Source organism: Sander lucioperca, chromosome 14, assembly GCF_008315115.2.
Source record: "Sander lucioperca isolate FBNREF2018 chromosome 14, SLUC_FBN_1.2, whole genome shotgun sequence".
Classification (NCBI taxonomy): domain Eukaryota; kingdom Metazoa; phylum Chordata; class Actinopteri; order Perciformes; family Percidae; genus Sander; species Sander lucioperca.
This window is the reverse complement of record NC_050186.1, coordinates 20,845,933-20,858,636: the sequence shown is the minus strand read 5'-3', so window position 1 is coordinate 20,858,636 and position 12,704 is coordinate 20,845,933. Positions and strand designations below refer to the sequence as shown.

At 40.5% G+C, this 12,704-nt stretch overlaps 1 protein-coding gene across 6 annotated transcripts in view; it reads right to left on the bottom strand.

The window, feature by feature from the left end:
* Nucleotides 1-238: 238 nt before the first annotated feature.
* LOC116047099 overlaps nt 239-12,704 on the bottom strand; it is a 46,952-nt gene continuing 34,486 nt past the window's right edge. For 5 of the 6 annotated variants that reach the window (XM_031295630.2, XM_031295633.2, XM_031295631.2 and 2 more), the window contains 16 exons: nt 12,136-12,276; nt 11,706-11,856; nt 11,397-11,569; nt 9,081-9,216; nt 8,230-8,370; nt 8,101-8,138; nt 7,820-7,937; nt 7,472-7,584; nt 6,634-6,820; nt 4,839-5,119; nt 4,589-4,754; nt 3,898-4,049; nt 2,581-2,695; nt 2,247-2,495; nt 1,866-1,995; nt 239-1,180 (listed from right to left, as the gene is read on the bottom strand). In XM_031295630.2, the coding sequence (XP_031151490.1) occupies nt 949-1,180; nt 1,866-1,995; nt 2,247-2,495; nt 2,581-2,695; nt 3,898-4,049; nt 4,589-4,754; nt 4,839-5,119; nt 6,634-6,820; nt 7,472-7,584; nt 7,820-7,937; nt 8,101-8,138; nt 8,230-8,370; nt 9,081-9,216; nt 11,397-11,569; nt 11,706-11,856; nt 12,136-12,276 (2,523 nt within the window). In that variant the 3' untranslated portion in view covers nt 239-948. The remainder of the gene's footprint in view (nt 1,181-1,865; nt 1,996-2,246; nt 2,496-2,580; nt 2,696-3,897; nt 4,050-4,588; nt 4,755-4,838; nt 5,120-6,633; nt 6,821-7,471; nt 7,585-7,819; nt 7,938-8,100; nt 8,139-8,229; nt 8,371-9,080; nt 9,217-11,396; nt 11,570-11,705; nt 11,857-12,135; nt 12,277-12,704) is intronic. The other variant, XM_031295632.2, reaches the window with a different exon arrangement.

Sequence of the window (12,704 nt, the reverse complement as noted above, 5' to 3'; positions counted from 1 at the left end):
AAATTCATTTATTAATCACATATTATGTTGTGTTAAAAAAAAATTCCATGACTTTTCCAAAACTTTCTGGGTCTTTTTATGTTTCCAAAACCTTTCCAGGCCTGGAATTTGCATTTTTTAAATTCCATAACTTTTCCAGGTTTTTTCAAAACGTATGAACCCTGAGTCTTTCTTGGTCTTTTTCCATTTTGGACATATGCATAATAGCGAGGTAATACCAAGTTAGGTAAAACAAGGATTACTTTTCAAAAATCTGTATTTATTGAAAATGAAAGATAACTAAATCCCGAGTCACAGCTGAAAGCAACATTCAACTGACTCCAGAGATACAAACGCAAAGAGTCGGCGAACTGTATGAATCAGCAGTTAATGTAAACTTTTTCTTCTTTTCTCTCTTAAAGTTAAAAGACATCAGTGGCTGGCTCAGAATTTGAGGGTTGGTAATAATGTTGTGGAGCGAGTAATGAGACGGGAAAGTGTTAGCAGAAGTACTGAAGCTAAGATTGTATGTTTTTGCACTCTTTGCTGAATTTTCCCAGTAAAACGTCCTTGTAGCTGTTGAATTCTTCCAGAAAGCTGCTGAAATGAAGGGAGCTGAGCAGTTTGATGCAGTCACATGATCAACCAAGTTTTTCAGTAATAAAAAAAGTGAAGAACCGGGCAGCTTTGTGCAACAGATTAATTCAGACATCTATCTGAAGTCTGACAGTTAGTTTAAGATAGTCTAAGCCAAGACCCCTGAAACAGCAGCTCAACTGTGCAACAGTAACAGTTCCAAGTCAAAATGTTTGAAATGGTTTGAAATACAGGCTGGTTGTAAAGTTTCTGTTTGATGGAATGTATTTGTCTTTGGTTTTTATACAATCGCAAATGTCCAAATTTAAACACGGATCTCCAAAAACTTAAAAAAAAAAAAAAAAAGGGAATTAGTGCTCCAACTGCCCTTCATCATTCCAAATCCTCCTCGTCAGGTTTGAACCGTGTGTCATCTTCCCCCTGCTGGTCCACACCTCTTCTATCTCCCCCCTGCAGCTCTCGGACGGCGAGGATTCGTACAAGCATGGCCTCCATGGTGCTGTCGTCCAGAGGGGTGGAGGAGAACCACAGAGGGCTGTTGGGAACACAACGGCCATCTGGAGAAAGGTAAAACGAGTCGGTGCGCTGCCTCAGCGACTCTGAGCTGGATGGAGGAGACAAAACAGAACATAAACATGTAACAACAAGCTCATAATTATTTTACAGTACACTGTGTTTTTATGTGTTAACTTGTCTTCCTGGATGTACTCCGTGTGGTATCGTACAAACTTTGAGGCTGATGATAGCTACCTAAAGCTCCGAAAGATGATCGAGTTAACTTGGATAAATTGATATTACACTCTTTCCCCGAAAATATCTGGGTGCAATTTTCACTTGATCTAAGTTTATTTTCTTTTCATTTTAACTAATGTTTATAAATTATTTTATTACAACATTTCAAAAAGCATGTTAAAAAGTGCTTTACAAAAAACAAGGCACTAAAGACCGACGACAGAACTGCAACACACCGTTAAAAAAAGGACACCTTGTTCACATAAATATTGTCATCTTAAGCTGGTATGATCAATATTTTTAACTAAACAACGGGTCAAATAACTACATGCATGTGAAAGAGGTCAGTTATTATAAAATCAGTTACTGCAGGTTAAACATTGAGTATCGGCACAATCTAAAAGTTCAAATAAAAATGTTAACATGCCTCAAAATCCCATACTGCTCATATCTTAAATCATAACATCTCATCAGCAGGAGGGAGGGAAAGTAGTACAGTGGACAAAAAGTCAATAACACGACTAAACTAAAATGCATAACATTTTTTAGCTACGTACCACTTGGAAAGGTAGAACTCGTAAAGTCTGACTGGACAGCGGAGAGGGTTCTCGGTGTTCTCCATCATCTCCAGGAGATCCTCTTTACTCTCATTTTTCTTGCGCTTCTTAGCTGGTACGCCGTCTACATCTGATGAACACACACACACACACACACACACACACACACACACACACACTTTTTTAACACTCCCTGCTTCTATCATTTAATATGCAGTGAAATAGGCCTAAAACTAAAATATCAAACTTTCATATACCGCAGCTGAACAAAATGTCTCTGAAATAATCCAATTTGAATAAGTTTAAGTACTTTTATATGTTAAATTAATATTATTAAAATATAATCAGGTACATCACTTTGACCCTCAGCCATACTGGTACCTGGCTTTGCCTTGTTTATGGATATTGGCGAGTAGAACCGCAGGAAGCTGGTCTTGGTGTTGTTCTGGTTGGTTTTGGTGCAGCGCATGACGCGTGCAAAGGACAGCTGGCGGTGCTGCTCCACCGTGGTGAAGCCAAAGTACTTGCAGCAGAAGAAAAGGAGAGTGTTGAGGAGGACGATGGGGGAGTACGCCCCCAACTGTTTACAGTCCCAGAGAAACTCCTCCTCCACACGGGAATGGATATAACCTGCAGAGAGAGGGAGAGAGACCTGTTATAAATCTGGTCAACCTGAGGTGATCAGAGGCAGAAAAAAAAAGACATGGTGACTCACCGCTGGCTGATATTGAAGGTTTGAAACCTTTCAGGATCTTGTTGAACTTTGTGGAGAACTTGTTGTAGATCAGATCGCTGAATATGTTCTCCATACGCCCGTTATCAAACAGGTACTACAGAGAAACGACAAAATTACACTCAGACAAAACAACAAGAACTGTGTGACTACATACACTGTTGTCCCAAGTGATTTGTGAAGGTCTATCCTCAGTTTGCAAAAGAAAGAGAATGAATACCGGTATGTATGAATGCTTCCAGCAGAGGGCGCTGCTGTAGAGGTGTGACTTAAATCAGTCCCTTTATCAGTTAGTGACAATACAGTGAATTAGATTTTGGAAAATTATTATTTAGTGTTATAATAGATAGAATCAACACAATAAAGACATAGTTCCTAGGGGGTCTAAAAAAGGAGATTGCACTACTTTGTTGTGGAAAAGTGCCTTTAGCCGCTCAGCCTGGTCTGCCAGAGGTTCAAGAGAGTGGAATTTAATTACAATTCACATCAGACAACTAAACACTTATAGATTAATTAGAACAATGGATAATTAATACATACAGATATCAGCATGTGTATGTATTCCCTCTTCTTGCTGCTATCTATATGTCCTGTTTGTTTACAATGTCGTTCTATATGTATATTCGTCACGACTGCTTCTACTGCTTTTAACAACTGTGTGTCCTTTTCTAATCTTCAAACTGCATGACCGGTTTTTGGTTTTTGCTCTGATGTTTTTTTAGAAAGCCTTTTAAACTGCATGACTCTTGGAGAATTCTGTCAATTTTTTACCATTTGTATTTATTAATTTACACTTTTCTTTAATAAACTAAACATATATTTTTTTTGTATTACATTTTATGCACAGAGTCAGAGTTAGTATGTTAAAGCGTAAAATTTCATAAAAAATAAAGAAAAACCTTTAACTGCAAGAAAAAGTTACTCTTACTGAAAATTAGGTTGATGTGAGGAATGTTTATAACATCTTTATGATGCATTATGAATTAAAGCACATGTTGATTTAGCCTCTCCTGTATAATGTATAATGATAACTGAACAATATACATAATTTATATAAACATCTGGTTAACGGTCTCATTTTTCTCATATCTACAAATTTGCTAGTAAAATAGGAGCAGTCCGTTTATAGAATGGTGTATTATTACATCTTAGAAGTACCAAAATTTCACAGAAAAAGACGTAAAAGGCCGCTTCAAAAAGAACAAGAGGGCAAACATACCCATGAAAAGACAGATGTCTGACACAGCAAGTCATGGATAGCATACTGTAAATGTGTGTGTACAGTGTTGCTCATCTTGCCTGTTGTATGCCGAGACAGAGGTAGAACAGGCTGTCGGGGGAGTACGGCTCTCCATCAGGTCGTTTCACCTCAGTAATGAAACAACAGAGGCTGTCGCTCAGCTCGGACGCAGAGCAGCGAAGAACATCCTCGTTTAAGGTCACAACATGACCTACAGAAGAAAAGAGTCAGGAGATGAGTGTTTAACATCTTTTTAAACCTGCATTTGATATGTTGTGTTCTGGTAAAAATGTACAGTAAATTTTAAACGCAGAATGAGTGGCATTTGTTGGTTGCGGTTTGTAAACACAACATTCAAAGTTGGCCTCTCCTCCACGGCTCAACGAGGGTTTTTTGGAACAAGCTGTCTGCTTGGCGTTTCGCCACACTATATTTGTGTTTTGTTTCTCTGCGCTGTATCCGCCATTGTTGTAGCCTCCTACTGGATGCATGCTTATGATCTGGAATCTGGTCACTACGTTGTTACAGAGGTTGACACCCAGAAACATCTCCAACACAGCAAAATGAAAATACAGGGAGAGGGCAGGGTCTCTGTAGATACATACAAAGCCACACGCTTCTAACGGGTCGAGTGATGATTTGAGAGGGATTATTTTTGTATAAATCTATACATAGTTTCTTTTACAAAAATCTCTAATCCTAAAATGACTGAAAATTAAATTGTAAAAAAAGAAAGACAGAAAAACATACAAGAAACAAGGTCCAGGTTGGTTTGTGATTTCCTCTGCTGTATCCATCTCTTCCAGGCGGCAATTCCACATTGACTCTTCAGTTTTTGGCACGTCCTAGATATGACCTTTTCTCTTTGAGAAACGTCATCTTCAGCTGCTCTGGACGACTGTTGCAGCTTACGACCCTTTGATACGGGAGGACAGACAAGATTACATCACAGGAAGATGAGACCACAGCTTCTAAACTCGTTTCTCAGTTGGTTTGTTACCTTGTTCTTGTTGTGGACTTTCCCCCCAGTTTGTTGTAATAGCATTGGGGCCGGTTCAGCGCTTGGTGAGCCCTGGGGATCCCCCCTCATCTCCAGAGCAGGAGGTGGGAGCTCAGGTTGAGGCTCACTGTGCATACCCACCTCTAAAAACCGAGGTGTTTTTTTGTGCGTGTTTGGTCGACTGAGCGACCCAAAGCTGGTGTCAGAGGAGGCGTCTTTCTGGTTGTTGAAAGTGGCCTGATGATCTGAATCCAAGTCATCACTATAGTTACTGCTATGCACTGAAAATAATGAAGATGATAATAAATAACGGACACACCAGTATAGAGCTGAAGAGTTTGCATGTTTTAGATTTATCATCAAACCAAAGAGGAGGCTTATCTATAAACCTGAAATCTCTTCTGTCCTAATAATCTCTAAAAATGAAATGCCACATTTACCTGAAATTTATGAAATACGACAATAGCATTTTAAATATCTCCCTTTTTAGCCTTTATTTAACCTGGTTTGGGATCTAAATCAAATTTTCAAGAAATGGCAGCACAATTATTTTTCACAAACTAAAGGCCTTTTTACAGTCGCCGCAGCGGACCTGTCGTGCGCCAATGTGACGTCAAAATTACTTAGATCTCGCTGGCGCGCCACTATTTTTTTCAGCGGCACACGACAAAGCGGAAACAGGAAGCATGGGCAAGTTCGAGGGGAACAGGATGCCAGGACTCTCAGAGTGACTGCAAGTCTCTCTTGTAAACTTAAGCCCGAGACACACCAAGCCGACAATCGGCCGTCGGACAGTCTGGCGAGGTCAGTGACTCGAGTCTGTTCCGTGCTGTCGTCCGTCCGAGGGGCCGTCGGCCTTCAATTTGGCCGATTTGACATGTTGAATCAGAAGGCGGGCACTGCCGGCAGTCGGACTCAAATGACCCATCTGATTGGTGGAGTGCTAACCCGGAAATGAGGAGCGGGATGAGTGTGACTAGAGTCTCTCAAAATCTGACGAAAATCTTTTAAACTGACCTTTGTCGATCTGAAATGAAGACAGATTCAGCAACTGCACGGCCTATTTCTCGCTTAAAATGTTTTCAGAAACAATAAAACTATTTTAGTACAATATGAGATCGTATTCTGAACAAGCCGCCATGACAGTCTGTCCTTGAATTTCTGGAGAAACAAGACCGACATGATGCGTTCGTCCAATCAGCTGCCGGTTTTCATTTTTGGGCGACAATACAGATTAGCGCCGCCTGCTGTTATGGAGACGTATTACATCTCATCGCTTTGGTGTGTTCCGAGGCATTTTTTTGACCAACTTGGGGAGACTGATCAGCCCAACTGCCTTTTGTGCCGAGGGTCGGCCGTCTGGTTGGTGTGTCACAACCTTTACTGGGATGAGTTCTTTTATGGTGAATGAAAGGCTTAATCTGACTAAGTAGGTCATCGAATCCAATCGACGCATTGACGTCAATGCTGCTGCCAGTTCTTCTAATCCGTAGAAATAGCAAAGTCAGTAGCCTTTCCTCATTAGCGACACCTCTGTTCAGGAGAAGACTGCAACTAGTGTCGCAACCACCACGCACGAGTATAAATAGTTACGGCACTCCCATGACGTTATATTTGCGTGCGACAGGTCGGCTGCGGCGAGTATACCGGACGCCTAACACAGAGCCAATAATCACTGAAGTACACAATAAGAACAAAAAGATCTCTTGATCCAGCCGTTTCTCTGGGCTATCCTTCCTCAAGTCCAAAGTGTAACAGTATCATCTCTTCCCTTCATGTTCATCCAATGTCTTACCCTTCGGAGCATGAACTTCTCGTCTTCGTCCCTCTTTTGTCACCACTCTGTGCTCTCTCTTGTTCTTCTCATCTTGCACTTTCTTCACCTCAGACTTGAAGTTGAGCTCTCCTTCCAGCGGGTCAGGTTGGATCGTCTCCTTCATGAATTTTACAGTTGGGTCAGGAAGAAACACGGGCACAGGAAGCTGCAGCGGAGACAGTTTGGGAAAGTCTGTTAAATCTGATGGTTCCCAGTATTTATTTTTAAACTTTGTCTAGGCCAAACTATAAGCGCGGCTCGGCTGCTGCTGTTTTAGAGATTCAGCGTGTCCCCTTTTTACCTCTAGCCGTCATACATCCAGGTAGAGATGCAATTAAACAAAGTGCTGGTGAACCCAAGAGCATGGGCATTCATCTAACGTGTTTACGTACAATTAATGTCATTATTTGCATGTAGAGTAGACAGCAATCAGTTTTTGGCAGCTCACCACTTTTTTGGCACGAAACCGGTTGCCGGTGAACCGCAATAAAAGAGCCTTCTAGTTGTAGGGATGTATTAACTCCGGTCTTATAATACATCCATGAGCAACACCCACCCCGCCCCCTCTGTTATACTACACATGCGGGAGACACACACGCACAGAGATTCCTCGATTTATAGTTGGATGTCATAACTTAAAATCTCAACCTACAGTGACGGGGAGATGAAGAGATACTTCAGTTTATTTTTTTTGTGAGGATAAATCATCAAATGTTAAGAAATCTGTAAGTCTGTGAAGCACTTTAAACAAAGAAAACAGTGAGGCTCTTCTGTGAGATTAGAGTAACATGAAAATGTTCAAGGTTGTTTTACATACCGGTAAAGGCAGGCCCACAGGCGTCGGTGTGTACTGACTGTACATGTTCATTGGCAGAGGAACGTACACCGGCACTGGGACAGGCAGGACTATGACTTTAGGTACAAAGTTGTCTTCACACAACAACAAAAAAAGAAAACACAACCAACATCAAAACTCTTCATCCAGGAAAGAAGGTACCTGAGTACATCTTCATATTTGTATATTTTACCATGAGTAAAGATATGTGTTTTAGCCTCATATGGACAAAACTAAACACATGGGTACAGAGTGCATCTTTTTGCACTGCATCACAAGAACTCAATTTGGCTGAGCATTTTTAAAAATCCTGTAAGTGATTTTCTTTACCTGTCTGTGCCTCTGTGTCGACAGTCTGTGTGGTACAGGAGACTCCCTTGTTGTGGACCAACGGCGTGCAGAGCACGGACTTGTTCTTCAACTCCTTGGGGACTGTTTGGACACTGGCCTGTGGAACACACAAATATTAATTAACAATTAATAATTCAAACATGGGATATTTCTTAGCTAATTTAAACACGTGCTGAGAGTACAGGCGTTAGCTTTTAACAAAGTTAACAGAAGGATAGATGATAGCCCTGTGGAGGACTTGGCTTTTGTAGTAAACTTACATGTCCAACAACCTTTGTTTGAATGTCAGGGACAGAGACTGTAGAGAAATGACAAAGTTGGAGTCAGAAAAACAAAGATTTCCATCTTCATTTAGCACAATCAATATATTTTCTACAGTATGTGCATACATAATTCCTGTGTGTGTTGACCATGCTGTGCAGAGCTGGCAGAGGTACTGGGCTGCTTCGCCAAAGCGCTAGCAAGTGAGATAACGTTAGCGATGACGGGGAAGGACGCCACTGTGCCTGAAGATCTGGGCGGTGAAGAGACTACAGGCAGGAAAGAAAGAGTAGTCAGCAGGGGCTGTAAGTGATTGATCTCACAACATTTTATACAGTAAATAAATTAGAAGTACTTAGGCAGATCTAAAAACCCAACAACATGACTCAAAGCAAGTTTTGGGTCTACTAGAGTTACTGTACATTACCTGCTCAGCACCAAACAGCAGACTGACACAGTTAAAGACTAGCTGGTGAACATAGTGGAGCATTTAGCAGCTAAAGAGTTTGTTCCCTCAGGAGTTGTTAGAGAGCAAAAACAGAGCTAAAAGAGAGTGTGAATACTGGACTTAATTCATCAGGTGGACAGAAACACAACTCCGAATGAATGATAATGTGTCTCTGTAACTGCTGGATGTGTAAATAAGCAGCTGTTTGCTAACAAGATTATCATGCCAGTGTATGCATTGCTACCACAGGAAGAAAATTTAAAACTGCGAGTTTTAAGAGCGGGTTTAGGTAACAAGACACCTAGTGTTCTACGTGGGTTTAAAACAAAGAGGCAAAGATTAGGAGTACACACGATGTCTGGACAAGGCTGAAATCCAGTAAATGTCCGGTTTGGCTCTTTGTGATTTCTTTTCTGATGTTAACTTTCGGTCCCACAAGGACTACAACATCAGACAAACAATAAGAGAGTCAGAGTTAGTGAAGCAATGAAACAGACAAACAAAACATCGAATGGCAACAACAATACGTACCTGTGTTGACCATCTGGACCTTTTTATTGCAGAAATGTAAGAGACATCTCAGGTCACAGAAGTGTTTGACCTCTCCCAGCATGGGAAGACTCTGCCTCAGTTGACCGTTGAGGCCGCAGGTGTCACACTTGGCAACCTGAGAGAAAGACAGTTACTGTGAAATCGGTACAGAGCACCTCATGGCTATCATCAATTTTAACAACTTTAGTTTTTAGACTTGCTTATATGCAGGTTGGCTGCAACTAGGGATTATTTGAATTGTCAGTTTATCTACTGAATAGTGTCTTAATTAATTATTTGCTCTATAACAATTTCCCAGAGCCCAAAGTGATGTCTTCAACTGTCCAAAACTCAAACATACTCAGTAGTCTATTCGAGAAGGCAAATATTCACATTTGAGAAGCTGGAAGCTGTGCATTTTTATAATTTTTGGTTTAGAAATGACTTAAATCGAATATAGTTCCCAATAAATGTTTTGCCAATCTTTTGAATGACACCTAAATAAGATGGCCCAGTGGTTTGGTGAGAAGCTGAGTGCATAAAATGATAAACTGTGATATTCAATACAATGATGTCGATACCATAAAACAATGTGATCATTTAAACAAACAAAACCCTTCCAAAAACAAACAAACAAATAAATATTTTAATATTAATATTAAATATTTTATTTTTAATATAAAAATATATTTTTATTTTTTTATTTTTTTTATTTTGTTGACTTATTTGCAAATGCACCACTGGAGCAATAACTATAACTCTAAACATTTCAAGAGAAACAATTGTTTCAGTGTTCTAAACAATCCTTGAGGGAATGTACACAAATGAATTCAATAATTATTTCATTTTCAAATTATATCTATCTAATACAGCGGGACGTCTCTGTACTGTATGTGTGAACCGTTCATCCACTCTACTTCACACTTGGTTTCCTGGATACCCAATGAACTTGGGGTTTGGATTTTGGAGCATTTGGACGGCATTGGATATTGAATATTAAAAACTGTGAATAAAACTAAACGGCCAAACAATAAACTGCTGGTGCAGCACGCTGCACGCAGCAGGCTGTTGACATGCTCGGGACAGCAGCGGGGGTGAGGAAGGTTTACCGGCTTGGGCTGCGGTTCACTTTTTGATGTTTCCGATGTAACATGATTGCGGGATATACCGAGCAAACTTTTCTTCACTTTCCTGGAGCACGAGAGGATAGATAACAGGAACATTGCAACTGTTGTGTTGAATAAGGTTGGAAAAAAGGCGCTACGTAACGCTGTCTTTTCCGTGTCTATTATTTCTTTAACAGGAAACACAATAAAAAGCCATTTGCCAACACGAAATATCAAACAAAAGCCAAACATTATATCTTATTAAGTTACTGTGAGCTGTAAATTCACCACTTCTAAACAGAGTCAGAACATAACCTAATCTTGGAGGTTATTCCTCCACAGCGCTGTGCAATGCAAAACTATCTTGGAGCTGACCGGGCAAAGACAGCAGTTTTCATCAGACTCACCCTGGGTCCGGTTAATTAAGTGTAGGCTACCGCTAACTTATAACACTAATAACATTGCCGTCGGCAAAATACCCCCGCGATTCAAATCCATTTTTCAACGTTAACCGTCAAGCCACTAAGCCTGTATGGAAATGAACAAAAAAGGGTTAAATTCAGTAACAATAATAATGACGAGACAGGACCGCTGTGGTGATATTAACATGCAACATCGTTGACGAAAAAGACAACACTAAAATGTGGGTGAACAAAAACTTGATATTTTGTTCACCCACATTTTAGTGCATTGACATTGCTTCCACCTTTTCTCCCCCCTCCCCCGATGGGTAGCGCACTGCCATGACTCCATGAGGCAAATGTCTGATTATCCAATATTTTAATTGTGATATTTTGTGATTAAATTCGTTCTCTGTCAGGTAAACATAGTAGTACAATGTCTTCCTCTGATGTAGAAGTACACTGTAAGTCAGTAGTAGGCTACAGTAGAGTTGCATATTAAGTGGTTTGGGGTCCTTCTGTAAGTAATTTTGATTTTGGAGAATGCTACAAGTAGCAATACCACAGGCCAAGCAATCGGCCCGTTCCAAACAGGCGCATTTTGAAAGGGCACTGTACTAGTAAATGTATTTTTAAAGCATGATTTACATGATCTGAATCTGCACTCTACATTCCTTACCCTGAGCGAATAAAAACATAAAAAGTTCAATAAATAACAAAGAAAAGCAAAACCACTTGAAGCTTGAATACTACATTGTCTACAATGGGCAGATAATTTGTGTGATGGGTTAACCCCCACCTGTACTTACATGGCAGAGAAGCATTTTGTAATTTGAGCTGCAGTTTTCAGAGCAGAAGTCCTTGTCAGCGCCTTCATACTTTGCTGTCACCACTATCTTAGAAAAGGAGAAGCAGTAGGCACACCAGCCGCAGCGTTTGCCCCACTTCTTTTCCAGCTCATGTTGAAAAAGCATCTTGCAGCCTGGCGGGAGAGAAAGGAGAGGCTCAGGGATTGTTGACCATTTTTAATCCTGAATTTCACTGTCCGAATCTGAATATTATTCATTTTACAAACAAGGCTCCACCATCCTGCATTAGACACTTATGTGTCCAATTACCATCACTGCAGAAGTCGCAGTCTTTGCCGTTGAATTTCTGGACGTGTCCGATGATCCTTTCATTGTTACAATATTCACACTGGCCCATGATGTTGTTGACCCTATTAAACTCTTGAGAACAGGTCAGGCCACACACAAAATACATTTTTCCCTGCACACACACACGCACGCACGCGCGCGCGCACACACACACACACACACACACACACACACACACACACACACACACACACACACACACACACACACACACACACACACAGGTATTTTAACAAACATATTCACACAAATGTCACCATGTACATTACTGTTTCTAAAAATAAAACTGTGCAAATCAATAGACATAACATGAGATTCAATTAGACCCTCTGGTTCAACTAACTTTTTGCTTGAGTTGCCTATTCTATCTTAAAAAACAGACCCTACACACCTTTTTCTGGATGACTTTGGGTGAAGCTTTTATAATGCACCGACACTGGGCACATGGCAGTTTCTCTTGTGGTTTGAGGAAGTCACATTGGGTTGGATCAGCGGCTCCAGTTGAGTTAGCAGCCATGTCTTTCTGGGACTCCTGTGGCACAAGTAAACAAAAAAATATGCAAAAGTTTTTAAACCTGTATAATATGAATATGGTATCTAATACAACAGGTAACATGGTCATAAAGTAGGCTGCCCATGATAATTCTAAAGAAGGAACATGTCACCCAATGCAACAGCATGGCTCCTTTATGTTTTTCAAACTGGGCAAAAGTGAAGATGTTTGGAACATAGGAATATATAAGATATAACAGTACTTTTGGCGGTAGGATAAATGAATTAATCCATCAGCTATATGTGCTTATCCTATAGAGGGTGGCTGGAGCAGATCCCAGCTGACACCTCCAACCAAACTTAGACCTTTTTTTTTTTAATCTCCTAAATGACTCCTCCGAGTTGTCACTCAGGGAGAAAAGGCACAAAAGATGCTCTCTGGTCGGTTGGTATACCAACTGGCTCTTT